Source organism: Oryzias latipes, chromosome 14, assembly GCF_053564925.1.
Source record: "Oryzias latipes strain Hd-rR chromosome 14, Olatipes_Hd-rR_3.1".
NCBI classification, from domain to species: Eukaryota; Metazoa; Chordata; class Actinopteri; order Beloniformes; family Adrianichthyidae; genus Oryzias; species Oryzias latipes.
The window spans coordinates 1798645-1822500 of record NC_136250.1 but is presented as its reverse complement, the minus strand read 5'-3'; the positions used below and the strand labels follow the sequence as shown (position 1 = coordinate 1822500).

General features: G+C 43.4%; 1 protein-coding gene and 1 long non-coding RNA gene across 13 annotated transcripts in view; one reads left to right on the top strand and one right to left on the bottom strand.

The window, feature by feature from the left end:
- robo3 (roundabout, axon guidance receptor, homolog 3 (Drosophila)) overlaps positions 1-23856 on the top strand; it is a 181269-nt gene that overhangs the window by 148440 nt on the left and 8973 nt on the right. For 7 of the 12 annotated variants that reach the window (XM_078931053.1, XM_078931048.1, XM_078931052.1 and 4 more), the window contains exons 7-21: positions 142-266; positions 4053-4230; positions 6577-6782; positions 12474-12555; positions 12979-13147; positions 13672-13838; positions 13916-14037; positions 14151-14367; positions 18101-18216; positions 18360-18543; positions 18833-19081; positions 19894-19933; positions 20043-20182; positions 20259-20540; positions 20797-20935. In XM_078931053.1, coding sequence (XP_078787179.1) covers positions 142-266; positions 4053-4230; positions 6577-6782; positions 12474-12555; positions 12979-13147; positions 13672-13838; positions 13916-14037; positions 14151-14367; positions 18101-18216; positions 18360-18543; positions 18833-19081; positions 19894-19933; positions 20043-20182; positions 20259-20540; positions 20797-20935 — 2416 coding nt within the window. The remainder of the gene's footprint in view (positions 1-141; positions 267-4052; positions 4231-6576; positions 6783-12473; positions 12556-12978; positions 13148-13671; positions 13839-13915; positions 14038-14150; positions 14368-18100; positions 18217-18359; positions 18544-18832; positions 19082-19893; positions 19934-20042; positions 20183-20258; positions 20541-20796; positions 20936-23856) is intronic. The other 5 variants (XM_078931050.1, XM_078931054.1, XM_078931049.1 and 2 more) reach the window with 1 other exon arrangement.
- LOC110013436 (uncharacterized) lies at positions 9530-12581 on the bottom strand. The gene is made up of 3 exons (XR_002874569.2): positions 12443-12581; positions 12097-12221; positions 9530-11439 (listed from the first exon to the last, which is right to left on the bottom strand). It is a non-coding gene; the product is annotated as an uncharacterized LOC110013436 (long non-coding RNA).

The following is a 23856-nucleotide window of genomic DNA, read 5'->3' as shown; positions in this document are numbered from 1 at the left end:
CACCGTCTCAGCTCTCAGCGTCACTGTCGCACATCCTCCCTGTGTTCCACTCAGCTCACTGTCCCACACAGAAGCTGCTGCGGGAAGTCTTTGCTTTAAGTGTGGCCTCACTCCTTTCTGTCTGTCTTCTTTGTGTCACAGTGCCTCCCCAGTTTGTGATACGGCCACGTGACCAGATCACAGCTCCAGGCCGCACCGTAACCTTCCTCTGTGGCACCAAGGGAAACCCTCCTCCGGCTGTGTTTTGGCAGAAAGAAGGCAGCCAGGTGAGAAACAGTATGACATTTTAAAAAGAACACTGATGGTCTGTTTGATCAGCCCTTTGAGGCGCATGGAAGGATCCCAAGTAGGGCTGGGAGATATGGCCTAAAAATAAAAATCTCTGATTTTATTTTTTTTTCTAATTTGATTTCCAATTTTTTCCCAATCCCCCCCCACCCCCCACCCCCCAATTAAGGAAAGCAATAAGTACAGTATTGAGACACTTTGTAGTCTAGACTAAAAGGAGACAAACATTCACCTTGAGAGTAGCACCATCTTCTAGAGGATTAACAATACAGCTCATAACTGGGGTCTAAGGTATTAATTCAGTTAAGAAACCCCGTCTTCTCCACGGTATCTATGGGTACCATGTCTTTGGCTAAATGCAAAGCGACCGCTTTGGTGATTAAATGTGTTTTATATTTACATCATGACAGCAATATGTCAAAACATTACTGTTTATTTTTCTTTAAATAACTTATTTTTTCATGTATTTTACTTTTCAAGTTGGAAAAATGTATAATATAAAATGTTTTGTTAAAAAAACGATGTTTCATAATGAGGAAATAAAATACTTTATGTTCTTAATTTGTAATTAATTTATTTATTTGTTTTTCGTCCTCAAAAAGTATTGATAAGAGTATTGTTAAAATACTGGATCGATAAGCAGTATCGATAAGAGTAGTAGTACCATTAAAACCTTAACGATACCCATCCCTAGCTGTGACGGTGCGGGATTTTTGATCACCGCGCTGATGAAGCAGCAGGAGTTGCGGTCAACCGCACCCCACACACCCCCGCCGCTGAACACAAAATCCTCCTGCGGCCTGTCGCAAATGAATACCGGTACAAGTAATAATTACAACGCAGTATTCTTTATTAACAAGTAACAGTAACAACTAACTAATGAACTAACTGAATAGGTGTTGTAGTATGAGTATGTGTGTGTGTGTCAGCACGCTGCGTGTGTAGGAGGACTGAGTGCGTTCAATGCAAGAGCGAGTGAGAGCCTTTGACTGTGATGGGCTTAGCCAAATGTTGCATGGTGGGGGGGGGGGGGGGGGGGGGGGGGGTCTCTTCCTCCACGTCTGTGGCAGTAAACCCAGACCAGTTCCAAACAACAGATGATTTTATTCCTTTCTGGGGAACAAACTTCCCACTCTTACGGGTAGCCATGTTGTCACTTGCTCTTTCATGTGTGCTAAGATGTTGTTGTTTGTCGCTTGCCACACCGCTGTGTGAAACTAACGCTACGGAAGCTCTGGGGGGCCAAAAATGCGTCATTACACAAAAACTAGATTTAGTTATTTTTTAAATCACCCGTAACAAAAAATTAGAATTAATTCATTCAATCGATTTTTCGCCCAGGCCTAGTCTCAAGGTCCAAGTGACTGGAGGGGGCAATAAGACATACAGGATTAATGGTTAGCAGAGCTCAGACGTCATGGATGGACATGAGGATGAATTCATAGTTGGTTGGATGATTGATTGATCGATTGACCTTTCCAAATCTTTTCTGCCATCAAATCAAACAGTCAGAATCTGGACTGGACTACATGCTCAGGTTCTAGTACAGGGGTCATCTTAAATACTCACAGAGCAATCAGGGTCTGTTTTCCACAGAAAAGGAAACGCTGGGAGCCACACAACCGCTTTGAAACAAAAACTAGTAGAACACAGGATAAAACTTATCTTTCCTTTATTCTATGTACAAAAAACTGAATTTCTAAAATTTGATGAAGGTCTTGAATAAATTAACATTACATTCTGTGCAACAAAAATACTTTGAACTGCAAAAAAAGCTTGGAACTTAAGTAATCAACCAACAGCAAACTGAAAACGCAGTGCTCTTGAATCACCACATCAGTGATTTTATGGTTTAAATTTTGACACCTACATGTCTTTGTTGGCTTTTTTGGCCATCATCTTTTCGCTCATGGTGTTCAACCTAGATGTATTATGGAAAGTGACAGGGAAAGAATCTTTGTTTTTCTTTCTTTCTCTGAACTCTGAAACATCTGCATTGTAATGAAGGCAGATTTCATCATGCTATGAGCTTGGTTAAACTCTCTAAAATAGGGGAAGTGAGACAGTGTAGCTTTGAATAAATTGTTTTTAAGCAATGTCAACTCGGGCTCAAATGCCAAAACCTCCTCTAACCTGTGCAGGTCTGTCCGTCCTCCCCCCTGAAGAGCTGTGTTCAGCTTGTACAAGTGGGCTGTCTCGTATCCTGACATGACAGTTCCTGCTCAGCAGAGCCGAGCCCTTTGCTGTTAAAAACATTTTCACTTCTTCCAGAAATGCAGCAACATTTCAGCACCTCAACTCTGAACAGGCGCCTGGCTTTATAGTCCTAGAAAGAGCAGGAGAGAGATGAAGGAGTTGCAGGTTGCCAACCTGTTTTACTTTATTTGTTGAAGACTCCACACATGACATGGCACGCCTAAGGACTGGAGACTGGCTGTGTGCAGAGAGCCAATGCCTAAACGCAATCTTTCTGCATCCCTTGACTGCCATGATGTAGAAGACATGCTTCCACTCAAACACCTGATTGAGGGTTCAAACAAAACCAGTAGCAACAGCAGCAGAAGATGTTCGGCCCATTTTCTCGAACACAAACCACACACTCAGCTCTGCTGCACACACACAAGTGTGTTCTTTGCTATTGCTTTACCGTTTAAAAGCGAAAAAACAAGATTTTCACAGCATAAAATGTATCGCTGCATTATCACAGCAAGGAACACAAAGTTCTGAGCTTCATGAAGAGCCCAAGCTCTTCGCCCTTTCTCTGCTTTTCCATTGCCGTGTGCTGCACTGCAGAGCCACTGTGACTCACACACATACTCCTCACTTTTCATCATCCAGCAAGTGTATTATTCCCACTCATGTGAGTGTGCCCTGAACAATGTGTGTAAATGTGTGTGTGAAAGGCAAGAGCACGATAAGCACTGCCGCCTGTTGGAATGCTCTGAAAGGCCTGGTGAGAGTGTGTGGGTGCCTGCAGCATGGCTCCCAGGTTTAGATTAGAGGAGGCCTGCCGAATGTGTGGGAGCAGGACGACAAGTGTGGAGAGGCCAGATAACAAGGACAGCAGACATGAGGGAAGCATGTTGCAGGTCGGAGGGTTTGAGTCTCATACCCCGTTGGTTGAAGTGACTCTGCTCCTGACTCAATTTATATTACTGCATGATGGAGACGCAGTGGGAGTTTTTAAAGAATTTCACTCATCTTTTTTCCAGTTCTCATTTGGAGGCTAATCAAAGAAGAATCAGTAGTGTGTAAACAGTGTTACAATGTCCAATTCTTTTTTCATTCTGTTTGTTAAAAAACAGATAACCTGTCCTGAAGTGCTTCTTCTCCTTATGCTGCATGGTGGCTTTTGGATTCTACTGATATTAGAGTTTATGTAAGCTTAATTTAAAATAGCTTCTGTCAAATGTTGCACATTTTTCCTTTTTTAGGTGAAGACTTCACGCTCTGTTAAAATGGTCAAATGTTTAAAACCTTGCATTTATCAGTTCATTCCGTGCATGGCTGGGAAATGACTTTGGGCTCTTTAATCAATCTACTGGAATGTCAGGCATAAACTGTCACTTGTTATTTTCAGGATTTCTGTCAGCTCTTTATCAGTTTAGCAAATCTAAAGGACAGTGACAAAGTTCCTGTTGCTCAACTGTACAAGCAGCACTGATTGCAAAATGAACAAGTGCAGCATCTGAACATAAGTTGATAAGATGTTGAAGGTAAAGACTCATTTGTTTTGCATTTCTTTTGTCTTTTCCGGTTTGTAGATCTTGCTGTTCCCCATCCAGGAGCCGTCCCAGTCTGGTCGTTTCTCCGTGTCGCTGAGCGGTGAGCTCACCATTGCTGACGTACACGTCCAGGACTCTGGCTACTACATCTGCCAGGCCATCAGTGTGGCCGGGAGCATCCTGACCAAAGCCCTGCTCGAGGTGGAAAGCAGTGAGTGTAAGCAGTAACTCCTTAACAGAAAGAGGAAGATTGCACAGAGAGTTTGGACTGATGCACAAAAGTGTCACCTGATGTGATCAAACGGGACGGCTTTATTCAGTTTGCTCTGCGTTTACATGCAACTGACCTTTCTGCATCTCTTCCAGTGAGAAGGGAGCTTGTACAACTCTATTCATGTGTTTAAGTGTTTCAGAACCTCATTTTCATCCTGATGATCGGACTACTTTTTTACAACCCAGATTGCCCAAAGGCTGGGATTAAATATTAAGTTGAAATCAAACTTTTAAATGAAATTTAAAGCAAATCTAACAAACCAATGGAGACCTGTAGGAAAGAACTGTCAAATGCAGGTTAGACAATCCTAAAAAATGTGAGTAAGGATGTAATAAAACAATGGGCTTGGTGGAATTACATGTTTTTAGTAAGGCGTTAGGTATCAAGCAGATTGTACTCCCAACAATGACATGTACTCAAGAAGTGGTCAGAATGGCTGTAAGCATCAAGCTTAGGTGCTGTGGCTCAGAAAAAGCTCCACACATGTCACCTGGAAAGGTTGGTTTGAGGTTTTGGGATGAAACGTTCCATTTGGTTTTTTACACTTGTGATGCTTCCTCTCAGATCTCATGGGTTTCAGGATCACCTTGTAGTTTATTTCAATGCAACCTTTTAAATGCTGAGCTGGTGATTGTTGTAGAATTAGATTTTAGAATTTGAAGAATTGTCCTCATGGAAGCCACATATTCTATCAAATGTCTCCTGTGTCTTCAACAGAAGGTGTTGCTTTTTTTCTAATACGACACTAATTGTCTTCTTTCGAATGGATTTAAATTTTCAAACTCTCTGCCGAACCCGCAGTGTGAGTCAGTGAAAGGCGATTCGCTATGGCGTATCGACCCTGCAGGGAGATACGCAAAGGTGAACAAGAGCATGTGCTGTGCTTCCTCACACTTAGATTTCTCCATGGTTTGGTCACATTTCAAATGTTTTAGTCTCCTGCATATTGGGTCCACCAGTTCCTGACTGTGTGTTAAGGAATACTACTGAACAGGTGTAGATGGACTTATGGGAGTACTAGGGAATAAATAAAATACATTTTACTGTAGCACTCCATCGCTGTTACTTTATTGATCATTTATTTAACATATAAATGAGATCACTCACAGAAAAGATGCTTCAGCGTGTGACATTCCCTTTGAGGGGTTCAAACAGAGGGAAGCAGCATTGAATGAAATGAAGCTCACATCTTGTAGGTGACACTATTTGACTGGAGCTGCGCTGACGGCTATAGTGATTTGTTTTTTGTGAAAATGAAACGTTAGATGTTGATCAGATTACTAAATTAAATCGTTATGTGTTCTTAAATTATTGTTTCTCAGACACCGGGTCTGAGAAACAATAATTTAAGAACACAGTTTAAACGTGTGGACACAATGAACTTAATTGACTTAAATTGTCATGTATTATTTACACAGATATGTTTTTTCTTAGATGTAATTTGATAGTTTTCACAAATCAGAAACTGTTTTAATAAATGTCGCTGGTCTGCATAACAATCGGATTCGGAACTGAGTTGTATCAGTGCTGTAGTTTTCAGAACTTTTGCTAAGACTTTCTACAAAGAAACTCTTACTTTACTTTTTGTGGGTTTTTGCAGAACCGAGACAACTTTCCCACATCAGCAAAGCTGTTTTATCCTCTGTATAATAACTACAGACAGTTTCAAATGTCGTTTTATTCTAGATTTTGTTTAGGAACCATTTTAATGTGCCAAATAGATTTTTTTTTAACCATCAAAGTGAAAAATAAAAATGTTGATTTAATTTCTGCCTTGTACAGGCCAGTCATGCAAACATTAGACTGGTACGTGGCTCAAGAAATGTTGTTTTAAAAAGATAAATTCAACTATCATGTAACTTTTGAAAGGGTAAATAAAGCCAAAGTGCTTGTATCATATTTACTGTTTGCTAGAGTTTTATTTTTTACCACTAACCTGTCAGCTTTCAACCCAGAAACAGACTAACCTTTTTTGGAGGACATGCCAACTTATTTCCAGAAGGCGGCTCCAGTTCATGCCCTTCAATGACAGTGAAGGGGGGGGGGGGGGGGGGGGGGGGGGGGCTGGTCTGTCCAAAGCCCAAGTCATCCTATAGGGGCATCAAAAGGCCTTCAAAATCAACCCCACCCCACCCTCACCACCTCCACCAGATTTAGATAGTAACCTTGATGTTTGAAACACACAAACTAAGTGCTTTTGTCATTTTTCATGAATAAAGACAAATCAAGTAGCTCTACAGTTAACTTTTGCATTCAAATTTGTCAAATCAGTGTTCTCTGTCCCTAAAGCACCTTCGGACCGTGTCCCCCCCATCATCCGCCAGGGACCAGCCAATCACACCTTAGCCCCTGGTTCCACTGCTCAGCTCCACTGCCACATCATTGGGAACCCCACCCCCAGCATCCAATGGGAAAAAGATGGTCAGAGGATCTTGGGAAATGATGAGCGGATCAGTTTGATGGAGAACGGCACCTTCCAAATCACCAACTTGCAGGTCAGAAAATAGCCGAAATCTGCAACAAGGTTATCAAAATGTACACATTGTCTTCTCTACCACTTATTTATCTCCCTGTTTGATCTGATATTTAGTGAGCTGTATTTGTACTATCACTTGTTTGACTTTTATTTTTTAATTTGCCTGGACAAGTTAGTTTGGCCTGTGAGATAAAATAGAATGCAATTCAATTGAATGTATTACATACAAGTTCTCCTGCCTTGCTTGTCAGCTCTGCCATCATCATGGGTGAATGTGGATGTAGGAGTGAGAGGAATTTGAGCATCTAAAGGGCTTTGGGCCTTAATGAAGGTATAAAAAGGCTTTACAAGTATACAATGTTCCCTCTTTTAGTGTGGAGGATATGAATTGTGAAAGGTAAAATCTTCAAACTAGGATCAATTCGCGCACCTGTCCCTAAAACCGCTACTACTGCGCGCCCCCCCTGGCATCGCATCGGGCGCGCCCCACTATTTGAGAAGCACTGGAATAGACAATGAGAAATGATTTATGGGTAATGTTGTCTGTTCATGTTTACAGAGAGAGGCTTTTTTGTGCTCAACCACAAACTTCATAAAACCAATTCCACTAATACAGCTGTACACACTGTACATACAATCCACCTCACACACAAATATGTACAGGACATACCAACACACACACAAAGACACACATACATTTGTCGGGTGTGTGTTTGTGTGTGTGTGAGGACACTCAGACAGGGTGCCTGGGGAATCCACCAGACAACCCCACAGGAGATCCAGCATCGGGTAGAGGCATGGACTGACCCATCCAATAAAAGAAGAGGGGGAGGGGGGGGGGAGAGGGAGGCTCTAGTTGTAGTAAAAACCCAAAGTGGCTCGTCATATGAAGGTGGGGACCCAGGAGCAGACCCCAGGGACACAAACAGCCCCTCAAATATATTATCCATTGACCCGTGAATCCCAAGGATCTACCTCCACTGGGGGGACAGGGGCCACTGGGCCCACTGAGCCAGTTCACCCAAGATACAACCACCTACTAGCTCCTTCTGAAAGGGGATGACGGAGAAACTTTCAGCGAGGACCACCTTCTTTGTGCAATGTGTGTGTTGTGTGATAGAATGGATTATTTATGTAGTAAAAGTTAAATGAAACTTTGGTGGCTACAGTTTGTATAGACACATCCTGTTTGTGGGTAAGATACTATTCCCAAGTAGCCCAAAGCCCCACGTGCAACCTAGTTAAGGTCCCAGAATGTTCCTGGTGTTTCCCAATCCCTGGTTCACCCCAACGACCACCAACCACTCCCCCATACATTCAAAGGCAAAAATTCTCCCTTTGCCTTAGGAGAACCCCTGTTTTTGTATCATTACATTGTTTGTTCAGAGCAAATGACGGCCTCCATCCCTGTGGGTATTTATTGTAGTATTTATTGAAGTGGGCGGGGTCACAGGAACAGCGCTGTCTGATTGGACCCTTTTTTTATGATTCCATAGGGAGTAAAGCAAGGTAATGATAAGAGATTGTTACTCAAACCGGATTTTTTTTTCAAATCTGAAAATCTGAAACAGTCAACAGATCAAGTGCCTTTTGCTGTCACACCCCCTCTGGGTGCCTCAGGTTGTTGACCCCTGGCCTAAGTGAAGCTGTGTTATAGATATAACATAACTATAAACCTGAGAAATGCACTCCATGTGTTGAAACAGCAGCTTCCATTGTCTAAGATTGGTTCAAATGAAGAGTTTTTACTAAAGGAGGAAAGGGGAAATAGTGACGTGTGATCACCATGATAATGAGTCTTCGGGGCCATTAGCAGTCGTTAGCACCATCTGACTCCATGCTAATGAAATCCATTCTGCCCCAAAGTCCCTTCTGAGTACAAAGCAGCACCTGAGGTCACTGCAGCCTTGACAAGTCTCAAAGAAGCTCGCACATTAATTGATTGTGTGCTCTCAATGATTAACGATTGCAGAGACTTGTAATTAAATCCTCAATGCGTCAGTGTGTTCGTGAGTGAGGCAGAGATATGGAGGCGCTGAGTGAAAGGACAAGATGAAGCAGAAGCTGGGAGTCAGAAGCCTGAAATGCATTTTCATGCTGCGTTTATTTTGTGTGGGGATGGGAGGCAGTGACTTGACAGCTGAGTGCATTATTCTGAAGGTGCTCAGGCTGGGGATCACATCTGAAGCTGTCAAATACTATGCAGATGTTCCTTCCCTGCAGACTCGGGTCTAGTTTGATCTGAAACATGGAAGCAAATGGTATTTACGGACTTAAGTTGGAAAGATAAACGCAGTTCCTCACGGCGACAGTTTTCCCTATACCCCGCCCCCCACCCAAGGAAGGTAGGGAGTCTTTGTGAAAATGCATTTATGAAAACCTGCAGCAAGACGAAGATTCAAACCCTCTGTTTTTGTTCATTTCAGGTATTTGCTCAACTGTCATTCATGGCAATTTCATTTCCTTCATAGGTCATTTTCTGTCACCCTGCATCACAATCCAGCATTTAAAAAGTTAAAGACAACTAAAGAAAGTCCTCTAAAATGTTACAAGAACAACTGTAGAAATACTAAATCCATGTGACCAGACACACGATGAGTCTACTGTTCTGAGTCATGATACCAAAGACATCAAGTAGATCATGTGTGGCTGCAGCACTCCAGCTTCTCTTTTCTAGTGAAGTCTTAGTGTTTCTATAACATTGTTAATTAAACAGGTGAAATCAACTATTCCCCTGTTAAGAAAAAAGAAAAGAAGCATAAAGTATTTATCTCTTTGTTTTTATCTTATTCATTTATTTTGCTTTTATTTCATCAGACAGAAAAGTTTTATTTGCACTGAAAACATTTTTCCTGTATCTTTCTTAATGGGCTCTGCACATTCTGCTTCTTCTGATTCATCACATAATAATCCAAAGAGAGCACAGAAAACTTCAACTACAAAAAATTATTATAAAATAAAAAGGCATTTTTGTCTGTATAAACCAGAATCAATGAGCAGACTTCCTCAGGACTCCAGGAGAGGGGCAGATGGTTTTATGGTTCCTTTGCCCTAGGAAGAAATGGAAGCCGTTATCCTGGGATTTCTGCCAGTCGCACTGATGCTGGTGCTGGTGTCAAGATGCCCTGAACAGACTGACTGTGTGTCTGGATGTGTGTGTGTCTATTGTTAAATGGTTGCTAGGATGGTGGCATAGAAAAGAGAGGGGGGAGTGGCTCCAAGTGCAGTCTAAGGACGGTGAGGAGGACTGAATGCAACTGAGTAAATGAATGGGAGGGATCCGATTAAAGGGGGAAATCCAGCTCAGCTGTGTTCCTGGCACTCATCTAACTTCCATGTACCTGAGATCAACCTTTTGTTTGCTGGGGGGGGGGGGGGGGGGGGATTCTCATCAGTTGTGAGGAATGCTTTAAATCTTTGCCTTATGATGAAAATGCTATCACTTTGGAGCAGCTTCTTCTCTCTCTCCTTTTCCTCTTATACTGTGGCCTTGTGCACTTGCAGCTCAGCACCAAGGACTGCTGGTTGATTAATGGTCATCTGTCCCAGCTGTTCATGTCCCACCCTGCCTTCTGTGCAGACACTGCTCTCCGATCAGACCTCCCCCTCTGGGGCTCTGGCTTTCTCTCATCTCAGACAGATGCTCAGGTCGACTGAAGATCAGCGTCTACAGAGCCAGTAGGAACGGTGAAGAATGCCGGATGAGGACCAGAGCCACCCATCCTGACCTTTTCCGCATTCTGCAGGACACGCTGACAAGCCACTTAGGCCTGAGTAATTCTTCTGTCGGCTTTAGCGATGAGCCAGCCCACAGATCCACGAGAGGGGCCCGCTGTGCACTGCGACCCCCAAGTCATTAGTCATGATAGCTTGTGCTGGGCACGCGCTGCATTATGTATTAGGGTTTTGATGGGGGGAAATAAGGCTTCACTGACAGTCTGAGTGAAAGGAAGGGTGATTGTTTTTGTGGTGGATTCATTCCACCCTAACCCAAACATGAAACACTTTTTTGGAATTTCTAGAACTCCCACAGAAAACAACCAATGAATTAGAACCGGCAGCTCTGTCAAAGTCAGAATGACAGTTAAACCATTTTTGACTGTTTAACCTTCATGTCATCATTGCTCACCTGGATGAAAAGGGTCAGAGGTTGGTGAAACCATGAATTCTCCTTTAATGTCAGCAAAGGTTGTTGTCTTTGCTTTACTAGCACACAGCTGCCTCACAGCAGTGAGTGCACCTTCTGGGCTGATCATGATTCAAACAGAAGTAAAAACCATTACCTCGTTTCTTTGAGCTGAAAGTTTAAAAAAGTTCTTTGTCCAGTCTTTCATACCCAAGGCTTTCATTAAAAATGGCATTTCCCTGTACTGTCAAAGGCAAACTGTCTAGTTTACAAAAAATGGAAAGAACACGTCAGAACAAGTCCGCATAGAAAAAGACTTGAAAAGCTGTGGATCTGTGATGATTGGTGGATGTTTCTGAGGTGTACTTGGGTCACCAGAGTCTTGTGTTTTTATTCTAACAGACTTTGAAGGTTTCTGTGGCTCCAATGTTAAGATTTCACTAGAACCATCTGACCGAGAGGTGCACAGGTAAAAGCAGGATCCGGAGATCATGATGATAGTCCTCTGGCTGCAGACCTCTGTCGTTTGTTTAGCCTTGTAGAGTCAATTCTGTCCCACAAATGAAAGACAAACGAACAGTGAAAAGCTTGGAAGCTCCAGAAACACATCCCCAGTTCAGACCCCAACACCTCCTTGCATTGTAAGCAATTTCACAGCCTGTCTAGCTTTTGGCTTGATTCCCAAAAAATGTAATTGCCAGCATTTAGGAGTGAACACACACTTCCTCCCAAGCACATTCATCACACACCTTTTAATTACATCTGCTCTCCGTCTGTCCAGAATGTTAAGTAGGAGCCTGGAAAATTTCAGCACGCCTTGCTGGTCATTAAAATTCTGTTCTTTGATGGTTCCTCCAGCTCTTCTCCAATGCCGTGAAGGAATCAGACAAGGAGCATAAAAGCCAACAGCTTGAATTTTAGATTCAACTTCAAATAGGAGCACTGAGGATCTGCCATTCACTCAGGAGTGAAGTGACTGCAGCTAAAAGGTCCACAGCAGGAGCAGTTCTTTAAACAGCTGCTATGCTGAGGTTCCTCTGATGAGACTGCAGATATTCTTACGCCGTCAGCAGTCATTGATTCATATGAAAAATCAGAGGTTTAAACATAAAAACCTTCCACAAAGAATGAGTACACATGCTGTTTAAAGGCATGAAGGCTTTCAAAGAAAAGCTCCATTTGAAGTGATTTCATGATGTCCACTCACATCCAACCTGTGCAGAAGGAATCCATCAAAGATGAGCTTGCTCTTTGTTGTGTTTGCTTGTCTTTCCTCTGATTCCAGCTCTATTTCACTTTCAGATGTCATCATCACATCTTTGGGCCTCAAATCTGCAGAGAAACAAACACAAAAACAAAAAAAGAAGAAGCAGACAGAAGATGACAAGTCTGTGTGGTTTTAAAGAAAACAAATCCAAAAGGCTATTTTACTTTGATATGGAAAGATAGAAAGATTGCAGAAGTGAAGAGGCGCTCTCTCCTCCACCCGCTTTCATCCTCTCCATCTCTGGGCTGTTTTATATTCTGGAGAGAGATGGCATTTATGTGCTTACCTCACCAATGCTCCACGTCTCCCACTTCCAGGAACTGGACTCCGGCGTTTACACTTGTGTGGCTTCCAGCTCCAGCGGAGAGAGCAGCTGGAGTGGAGCGCTCACTGTCAAAGGTACGTCTGTGTCAGAGATTTACAGCCAAAACCTCACTTCTGGAAGGACAAATTTAGAAATGTCACAGTTTCAATTATCAGCAGTGACTGCCTCAATCATGGAAACATTGTTCTTAGGACATAAGTGTGTGCTGGAGAGTTTGCATTGAGCTGAGAGCATTCCAGTGCACACGCTAATCAAAGACAGAAGAGCTTTGTAAAGCTACGTTCTTCTTCATTTACTATGAAAAGTTCACAAATTAACAACAGAAGCCAAAGTTTTTACTCTAATGGACACATTGGCAACAGAATATGAGAGGCAACCACAATGCAAATGTCCCATCTGCATTAAAGAGATTAAATAGAGAATGGGAAGCATATCCACCATTAGCTGCTGTCATTAGCAGATGTTGACTTCTTTCCACTGCTTCCTGTCTGCATCAGAGAGTGCTGACCCATCAGCCGCTCAGGCCACCCAGCCCTTCCAGCTGCCCGGCCCGCCACAAAAACCCATCGTCACTGATGTGTCCAAGAACAGTGTCAGTCTGACCTGGCAACCCAACGCACACGAGGGTGGAGCCGCCGTCACCTCCTACATCATCGAGGCGTTCAGGTGCTTCTGCTGCAAGCCCACAACACCTTCATCAGGATCCTGTTTGCTCCTCCCCCTTTTTGCTGCAGGGGGAGGAGTTTTGTGTTTTCAACTAGAAGCACTTTTAAGCTTCTTGTTTACTTGTCACAGCAGGAAAGGTTTCTGTGAGAAAAGATGAAACAGTAGATTTGAACTTTCAGAACATGTCAATGAACAATTTAGATGGAATCGTATAAAAATACAAACCTTACATCAGAAGCTGGAAAAAGGCTTTTTTAAGTTTTTCTCCTTAAAACACTAAAATAATCCATGGCAAGAACAGCTACAGATGCGTGGTGGCAGCTGCATGCTTCACGTGGAAGCCTGGTCACACATGAGAGCAGAACTCCAACAGCTGTTTTATGCTGGGTAAAAGAAAACTCGTAGCTTGTCTTTCAGCCCTGTTCTGCTGTGAAATAAGTTCAAATCTACAAGTTCTTATGTAACATTTAATAATAAAAAACCTTTTAACAGAAACAGATTTGCTTTGCCTCCCCCTGTAACAGCCAATCAGCAGGCAGCACCTGGCAGACTGTCGCCGACACGGTGAAGATGGAGACGCACACCATCACTGGCCTTTTTCCCAACACCATCTACCTGTTCATTGTCCGAGCGGTCAACGCCTACGGCCTGAGTGACCCCAGCCCCATCTCTGAACCCGTCAGAACACAAGGTCAGCCCTGCTCCCCCCGGGTCACCCCACAGGGGCTTTTAGACCAGTACAAAGCTAATCGTGTGTTTTTCTCTCAGATGTGAGCCCTACGGGTCAGGGAGTGGACCATAGGCAGGTGCAGAGGGAGCTGGGGGAGGTGGCCGTCCAGCTCCAGGACCCTGTCCCCCTGACGGCTTCCTCCGTCCGGGTGTCATGGACTGTATGTCCAACAAAACGTTTTTTGTTTGTTTTAAAAAAAATACTTGTAGAACAATTTAAAAGGAAAGTAAAAGCATTTCATTCATGTTTGCTCTTTTGGCTTGATCTTCAAAGGTTGACCGTCAGTCTCAGTACATCCAGGGTTACCGCCTCTTCTATCGGCCCAATGGAGGAAGCTGGCTTCTCCAGGACATCAACTCTCCTTCAGAGCGCAGCAGCATCCTCAGCAATCTGCTGAAAGGAGCCGAGTACCAGATAAAGATCCGTCCATATTTTGATGAGTTCCAGGGCAAAGACAGCCGGACGATGCTGGTCCAAACCTCAGAAGAAGGTAAAAGCCTTTCTCAAGCACAAGACCACTAAAGGCTGCTGTTTCACTTCTGCTTAAAAAGTGGATTTATCTTATGGACTTTTATTTGATCATGTTGCTACAGCAGTTTCTGTAAACTAGAGCTTCTCAAAGGTTTGTAATGACCAGCTTAAACCTGATCAAGTGGAGCATCGTTACATGTTTTTACAGCACGTCTAATTGGTGCTCATGAGAATAAATAGATGAACCAAATGCAGTTTAAATCATGTCTGCTAAAAAGAAATACTCGTCGTATTTTCCGGACTATAAGTCGCTGCGGAGTATAAGTCGCACCAGCCCAAAAATGCATTATAAAGTAGAAAAAATCACAGATAAGTCGCATTTTAATGGGAAAATTATTTGACAAAATCTGAGACCAAGATATAATAACTTGCACAAACTCATATGACACAATCATAGCAGACTGTTTATCTCATGATTTCACAGTAATTCTTTCTCCACCCTATTTATTTATTCCTTTCATGAAGCATCATTGGCCAACTAATACTCTGTTTTCATGCTGTATTTGTAGAAACAGTTGTCATTTTTATTGCATTTCTGAATCTATGAAATCTTTGGAAAATAGAATATTATGTTGTTAGCCTTCAAGATCTTACTGTAAAAAAAGGTTTGCTGATTCTCTGAGTCACTTAACAAACTCTTAACACTTAACATACCTCATACATCAAATTGACCCAGGAACATCATCTCTGTTCCTCACAAATGAACATAACAGGAGGGTTAACAATGTATTTATTTCAATTTAGTTCTAATATAAGTCGCTGCGGAGTATAAGTCGCACCCCTTGCCAAACTATGAAAAAAAGGGCGACTTATAGTCCGGAAAATACGGTACTTCTGAGTGTGCCAACAAGTGGGTCAAATAATCACAGCACAAAACAAGGAAGTGCTACAAGAAGAAAAGCCTTTCAGTCTCACAACACGTCCAGACAATCAGAGCACCTCAAAGACAATTCAAAAAGAGAAACATGACAATGGATTTTAAGAGAGCACAAACTGATGGCCACGCCCACCTAACGTCTTCAGTGTCAACCAGCTGCTCATCAAATACACCACAGTGTGAACCACAGAAACACTAAATACTGCTGGTACAGCATTGCAGCTCACCGACAAATCCAGTGCTTTCCCCTCTGTGTAAGCCTATAGGCTTTGACTCACCAAGACAGTGTGGAAAACCTACTGTTTATCCATCCATCCATCATCCATCCATCTATCCATCTATCATCCATCCATCATCCATCCATCCATCCATCAATCCATCCATCTATCCATCCATCCATCCATCCATCCACCCATCCATCCATCCATCCATCATCCATCCATCATCTATCCATCCATCCATCCATCCATCATCCATCCATCATCCATCCATCCATCCATCCATCATCTATCCATCCATCTATCGTCCATCCATCATCCATCCTTCCATCCATCCATCCATCCTTCCATCCATCCATCCATCCATCCATCCACCCATCTATCATCCATCCATCACCCATCCATGATTAAAACAATGAACCCCTTCAAAGAATAGAATATCCTTGCATATTTATCATCTGCTTTACACAATTTAGCGGAGACCACCCATCCATCCACCCATCCATCCATCCATCTATCATCCATCCATCATCCATCCATCATCCATCCATCCATCCATCCATCCATCCACCCATCCATCCATCCATCCATCCATCCATCTATCATCCATCCATCATCCATCCATCCATCCATCTATCCTTCCATCCATCCATCCATCCATCCATCCATCCATCCACCCATCTATCATCCATACATCCATCATCCATCCATCCATCATCCATCCATCCTTCCATCCATCCTTCCATCCATCCATCCATCCATCCTTCCATCCATCCATCCATCCATCCATCCATCTATCATCCATCCATCCATCATCCATCCATCTATCATCCATCCATCATCCAGCCATCCATCTATCCATCCATCTATCCAACCATCCATCCATCCATCCATCCATCCATCCATCCATCCATCCATCCACCCATCTATCATCCATCCATCCATTATCCATCCATCATCCATCCATCCATCTATCCTTCCATCCATCCATCCATTCATCCATCCATCCATCATCCATCCATCCATCCATCTATCATCCATCCATCATCCATCCATCCATCTATCCATCCATCCATCCATCCATCCATCATCCATCCATCCATCCATCATCCATCCATCCGTCCGTCCGTCTATCATCCATCCATCCATCCATCTATCGTCCATCCATCATCCATCCATCCATCCTTCCATCCATCCATCCATCCATCCTTCCATCCATCCATCCATCCCTCGATCCATCCATCTATCCATCCATCCATCCATCCATCCATCATCCATCCATCCATCCATCATCCATCCATCCGTCCGTCCGTCTATCATCCATCCATCCATCCATCTATCGTCCATCCATCATCCATCCATCCATCCTTCCATCCATCCATCCATCCATCCATCTATCCTTCCATCCATCCACCCATCTATCATCCATCCATCCGTCTGTCCGTCCATCCATCCATCCATCATCTATCCATCCATCCATCCATCCATCCATCCATCCATCCATCATCCATCCATCATCTATCCATCCATCCATCCATCCATCCATCATCTATCCATCCATCTATCGTCCATCCATCATCCATCCTTCCATCCATCCATCCATCCTTCCATCCATCCATCCATCCATCCATCTATCATCCATCCATCACCCATCCATCCGTCCATCCATCCATCTATCCTTCCATCCATCCATCCATCCATCCATCCATCCACCCATCCATCCATCCATCCATCCATCCATCATCTATCCATCCATCCATCCATCCTTCCATCCATCCATCCATCCATCCTTCCATCCATCCATCCATCCATCCATCCATCTATCATCCATCCATCCATCATCCATCCATCTATCATCCATCCATCATCCATCCATCCATTATCCATCCATCCATCCATCCATCCATCATCCATCCATCATCCATCCATCCATCCATCCATCATCTATCCATCCATCCATCATCCATCCATCCTTCCATCCATCCATCCATCCATCCATCCTTCCATCCATCCATCCATTTATCGTCCATCCATCATCCATCCATCCATCCATCCATCCATCCATCCATCCATCCATCTATCGTCCATCTATCCTTCCATCCATCTTCTTCCGCTTATCATGGACGGTCCCAAATGTTTTTTAAATCATCTTTATATTTTTAAACTTCACATCAGAATTGCCGGATAATCGGATACAGAACAGTTGTTTGCTTATAAAAACACAGCAGTAAGAAAAATGAGGTTTTACATAAATGCTGCCGCAAAATTGTTTTTGTTTCATGTTTTTCTTGAAGTAAAATTTGAAAACATAAGCAGTTTTTTTTTATTCAAACCAAAAATTCAATATACTCTTGAGGTTGTTTTGTTTTCTATATTTTACCTTTTGTGGAAAGAAAGGTAGAGCGTCCTGCATTTTTAGTCCCACAAACTAAGATTTTATTTGGCTTTATTAATTTTTTTGCATTATTTTTTTATTCATTTTATGTTACTTTTAATCCATTCTTTTTGTAAATCTCACCTGGAAACCAGGCGTTTTCTTTAAAACCTGCTTCACAGCCACACTGTTCAATCTGTTGATGCTGTCCCACCTCTGTCAGCCCCCAGCGCCCCGCCCAGAGGCGTCACCGTGAAGCTCAGCAACAGCTCCAGCATCAGCGTCTCCTGGGAGCCTCCACCCGCTGACATGCAAAATGGCATCATCCAGGAGTACAGGGTATGAGTGGCATGACTTCAAACTATTTTCATTCAGTCACCAGATCAAGTGAGAGCGGAAGGAAGAGTCTTGCCTGATCAAAGTGTTGGTTCACCCATAGAAGAGACTCTTGTAATGAACGTGACTGTTGACTGTGTGAACAGGTTTGGTGTGTGGGCAGCGGCATTGAGAACCAGACACGTTACTATGTCAACAAGACGGTGGATGGAAACATCCTCTCCACGGTGCTGAGGGGGCTGCTCCCCGCCGTCCTGTACCAGGTGGAGGTGGCGGCAGTGACCAGCGCCGGCGTCGGCACCAGAAGTCAGCCGGTGTCTGTCGTCATCAGTGAGTTCATGATGACACCTGTTGCAAGTAAAAAAGACAAAACTCAAAGTTCTTGTTGCTTTGCTGCTGTGAGACCCTCAGCCTGCTGCTCATCATCCTTGTTAAGTCTATGATTTGGTTTCCTCTGGTGTGTAAAATGTTTGACTTCTTCTTTTAAAGGCGTGTTTCCCAGTAGAGTCAACATGTTCTCTAGTTAAACAGCAAAGGCAAAGCAAAGAGGACAGAATGGAAGCCTGAGTTCAAACCCAACCAGAAGAAACATGACAGCGTTTGGTTTTTCCTCCCTCAGAGCTACCAGCTGAAAAGGCCTCCGTGCCAGGCGGCGGAGGCACTGTTGACGCCAGCGACAGCAGGGAGGAGAGCAGCGTGAGCCTGGCGGAGCAGATCACTGACGTGGTCAAGCAGCCGGCGTTTATTGCTGGCATTGGCGGCGCCTGCTGGGTCATCCTCATGGGCTTCAGTGTCTGGATCTACTGCCGGCGTAAGAAGAGGAAGGAGCTGAGCCACTACACGGCGTCCTTTGCCTACCCGCCAGCAGGTTTGGAGAACTGTTTGGATGTTGAGTAACATGTTTGTTACCGCTGACCTCAGGCTCTCCTCTGCTGGAGAAAGAAATGACACAGATTGCTGCCTGAGGCATGTAGACATTAAAAGTCCTTTTTTGGGAGCTGTGTGGGTTTGCTAAGTAAGATAAATGAAGGAAAAGAAAGTGAGGCTCAGATGGATTCCAGTTTTCTCCATGAACTTAAGCTCTATTTGTTATTTACAACCTGATTTTCAGAAATGTTTTAAATTAGAATAGAAAAAAACCCCAAAATACTTTTAAATCTCAGGAGCTGATATTTTATCAAGAGCATGACAATTGTTTAAACAGAGAAGTGTTATTATGTTATCCTCTAAATTCCCTCTTGAATGTCATGATTACTACAAAATGGTCCACAATCATCTTTCCTAAACAATTTTGATGCCTGGGCGTCAGGGCATCCTAATCCTGCCTTTTGTTGCAATGTGTGAAGTGTTTTTCCTTTAATGATGCTGCATGTGGTTTGAAAGAGGAATGATCAAGCTAAAACAGAGGCCAACTCGGCGGCTGAGCTCTTCTGAGATGAAGCTATGCTGTTCAAAGATAGATCCACTCTTCTTAACCTGCTGCAGGGCCTCAGAAATGTGTTTCCACTTTGCTTGGAATTTCAATCCCATTTGCTCTTTTGATCAGTTTATTCCAACGATTTTCCAAATGAAAAAAAGGTGAAGGACATGGAATGAACTGATGTGACTGCTTTAGTTCAAACATCCAGAGCTGGAGCTGACATCCATCCATGCACTGTTCTCCTTTCTCTGCTCTTGCAGTTGGTTTCCCTCACAGTGAAGGATGTGCTTTCAGTGGAAGGTAACATTTTGCTCTGCATGTAAATTCCCCTCACACTTGTTTGTTCTGCAGCTCTGACTCCATCTGAATTGCACAGTATTTTTAAACTAACGGCAGACTTTTTCTCCAGGCCCAGCGCTCTGGGTGGAAACATGAGCAACTATCCGTGGTTGGCAGACTCCTGGCCCACCACCAACTTGGTCCATGGCAGTAAAGAAGCTGTAGACTGCTGCACCAACAGTCACGACACCAGTGAGCGATACTACAATGGTAGGGTGACCCTTTTCTCCCTGCTCATGTCTACCTGCTCAGTTAATTGTGCCTAACGGAACCTCCCCCTCTGTAGAAAGTGGCATCTCAAACTACCTACATCAGACAGAGAAATACAGCCTGGGAGGCTCCACTGATGGGCCGATCTACAGCACCATTGATGCAACCAGTGAGGACCTGCACGGCTTCACTTGTGGCCAGAACATGTCCACCGCTCCTTATGCCACCACCACCATCATGCCTGTCAGCAGTCAGACTCAGGCACTGGCTCAGAGTGCTGAGGAACAAGATGGCGGGCACTGGATCCTCCAGCCAGGACCGTCTGGAGCTCAGTATGCACAGCCAGAGCGCTGCAGTGGTGAGGAAGGACAACGCAGCACCCCAAACACCAAGCCAATTGTCTCAGCTGTTCTGTACATTTTACAGTTGGGCTTTTAGGCATGTTTTTGTCATTTCTTAAGGAAAAGATTTAGTAGCTTAGCTCTTCAATTGTGTATTTTATTGCCCTCTATAATGATGAGTTTGGCATATTCATTTATGTTGGAGCCTGGTTGTCTCATGATGGATCGGCTCAGTGCGTCAGAGGTGTCTGTCTCTCTGTTTTGTTTTCATAGCTAAACCCAAGCAAAAGGTAATGGGTAAGCCTGTCAAGACACCAACTCTTAACTGGATGGAGGCCTTGCCCCCACCTCCACCACCTGGGGAACTGGAGCAGAGTGATCAGCTTCCAGAACTGGAAGACATGGACATAGGGTGAGGCAGACCCCCAGCAGCCTGTTTCCTGGACATGCAGACCTCTAAATGTCCCTGCTGGATGAGCTGGTACCCATCAGACTCATGAAAGTTCAGCCAGCACACCCTTCAGCCCCCAGCATCAACAACTCAAGTTTCTCCGTTTCTTTCCTCGTTTAGCTGTTTTGCTTCACCAACAGCCATTCTCCTCAAAGCCAAACTGTCATTTGCTTCACGTCTTTAGCACCAACACACCTCCTGCTGCTTTATCACTGCGAGACACAACATCATCAGTCTGTAGGCATTGGCTCTGCGGTAGCTTTGAGGATTTGGCTTCTCACCCACCTTTGCTGTTCATTTCTATTGGTTTACTGAACAGGTGCTTGACTGGTCAATGCAGGTCAGTTAGTGTTATGCACATCAACTTCTATGACTATTGCAAACACACACATATGTAAACCTCTAGTTTAGAGGACTAACATGTATTGAATGGCATATTTTACCATGCATGACATGTGCTAAATGAGGATAGATCCCAGATTATTACACCCAGACAGTGGCGGTTCTACACTAACTTACTCCCTGGGCGAGTAACCCCACCAGCCCCCCCCCCCCCCCCCCCCCCCACACACATACAAAATTTGACAACATCCTGTTGTGTTCCCTATCTTCTATTTAGCCATTTTACTCAAAAAATGCACAGAGCACAGATTTTCTAGACTCATATTACAGGGGGGTCAAACTCAGTCACACAGGGGCCTAAGTTAAAAACACGCTTAAGGTTTTGCCTGAAGAAGATAAACATTTACTGAACACACTAAAGCTAAACTTTTAAACCTTTTAAACTGAACTTTTTGAACATAAATATGAATAAAAACAGGAACATTAATCCAGAATAACTCAAGTTAAACCTTAAATAACTTGAAATATTTTGTTCTCCATAGAAATATATTCTGTCAAAATTATACAAATATGAACATGCTGCAGGACAAAACAAAGAAAGCCTGGAAATATTAATAAGAAATTACATATCAAATAATTCCATTTTTATGCTCTTTCATCCTTCTTTAGGGCATTTTTTTTAGAGCTGGACTCCTGCTTCATTTTTAGCAATAATTTCTTAATGTGAGACGTCCTGTGTGTGTCTTTGTGAAACATATCAGAGGGATTAGATCTAAAAAATAAAACTTATTGTGATTAATATGTTTAGGTCTTAGAAAACATTAAAGACTAAATCATAGAACTCATCAGTGGGATTACTCCAAAAATATTTGGCATTTCCCTAAATTTGTGCAACACCAACAGTAGAAATCCTCCAAAAAAACTCAATCCTAAAAAAATGGTCTGATCTCATCCCCCCTCCCCCTCCCCTTCCCTCTCACACGCGGCTCCGTCTCTATGACGGGAGGCGCAGCTGCGGCCCAGAGTTGATTGTCAGATAGAAAAAGACTCCCAATTACCTGTTAGTGTGATTCAGCCAGCCACCGGCGAGTTGCGCCCCCCTCTCGAGTTTTTTTTACTTATGTTCCAAAGACTACCGCAAAGAGGTGTGGCCGCAAGCGTCTTGCAGCAGAGGGCGGTGGTCACGTGCGCATCGGGTCTGCTGTGTCGGAGCAAAGAATTGTGGGAAATAATCCCCATTGCCTGCTTTTGTCGAAATTGGGTTGAGCACGGATGTTTGTTCTGCCTAAATCCTTTTCATGTGCCTGTTTAACGTTGTTTCACTCTAAATTATTCTTTTTTTTTTTTTTTTTTTTTTTGCACCATAAGTGTGAAGAGGAAACAGGAAGAAGACATTATTAAGAGTCTGATGTGTCAAAATAAAAGTATTAAGTGTCGGCTGCTGAAGTAATTTCAAATTAAAACTTCAAGCTACCTCTTTGAATATTGTATGTAGCACATTACTCATCGGACACGGCCAATGCCGCCCCCTATGAAGTGCCGCCCTGGGCGACCGCCCACATCGCCCATATCAAAAACCGCCACTGCACCCAGATATTCTCTCTGCATCAGAACTAGAACAGATCACCTGACAGAGGAGACATCAACCTTTAATCAATCAATGAGTCTGTAGGTTTTCCTGCAGTCTCACATCATGGGACTATAATGAGCAAGAGGATGTCTTAATATGTTGTTATACACGATACCATAGCAAAAGGTTTTCCCACCCAGTGACTAACATCATAGCCCCCCCCCCCCATCTGAATCTGCAGTAGATCCGTTTCAGGGGTGCATAATCAGAAACACAGCCAGCCAGATTTTTCATTGTAGAAGCTGTTTCAATGTCTCCCATAGGGGGTGGAAGCTGATTGACTGAACAGCCAAACTGACCCCTGCCCTCAGGGAAGCCAAAAACAAACATTTTTGCTTTGCATGGTCAAAAAAAACAACGTTTTTAATGAAAAGTGACTTGACTGATCAGGAACCAGGAATTCTCCAAATTACAGCTGATTAGATCTTGTAACATTCTCTGGTTGTGCGATAATGTTTAATGCATCGATCAAAAACTCTGATCCAGGGGCTCCAGCAATACTTGTTGTTCTGTTAAGTAAACACTCACCAACATTACAGAGTTGAACTCATACAGACATGAAAGGGAAGCTGCACAACCCGCATGTCACAATAAAATCAAATTCAAACGCGCAGAGGAATCCCTCCACCATCATGATGCATCGCAGTCCAGTTTTTGAGGGGCAACCTGATGACCTCATCATTAAAGGACATGTCAACAAGAGGGATGCCAGGATTTAATGCTATTTTGATGCTATTAGAATAAATAGACTCATTCTGAAATACCCAAAGTGTTTCTTCAATAAATACATTATTTTAATTGAGTCACACACAACAGGATTAGGAATTGTCAGGGGTCTAGACCAGTGTTTTTCAACCTTTTTTGAGCCACGGCACACTTTAACCTTGACAAAAATCCCGCGGCACACCAG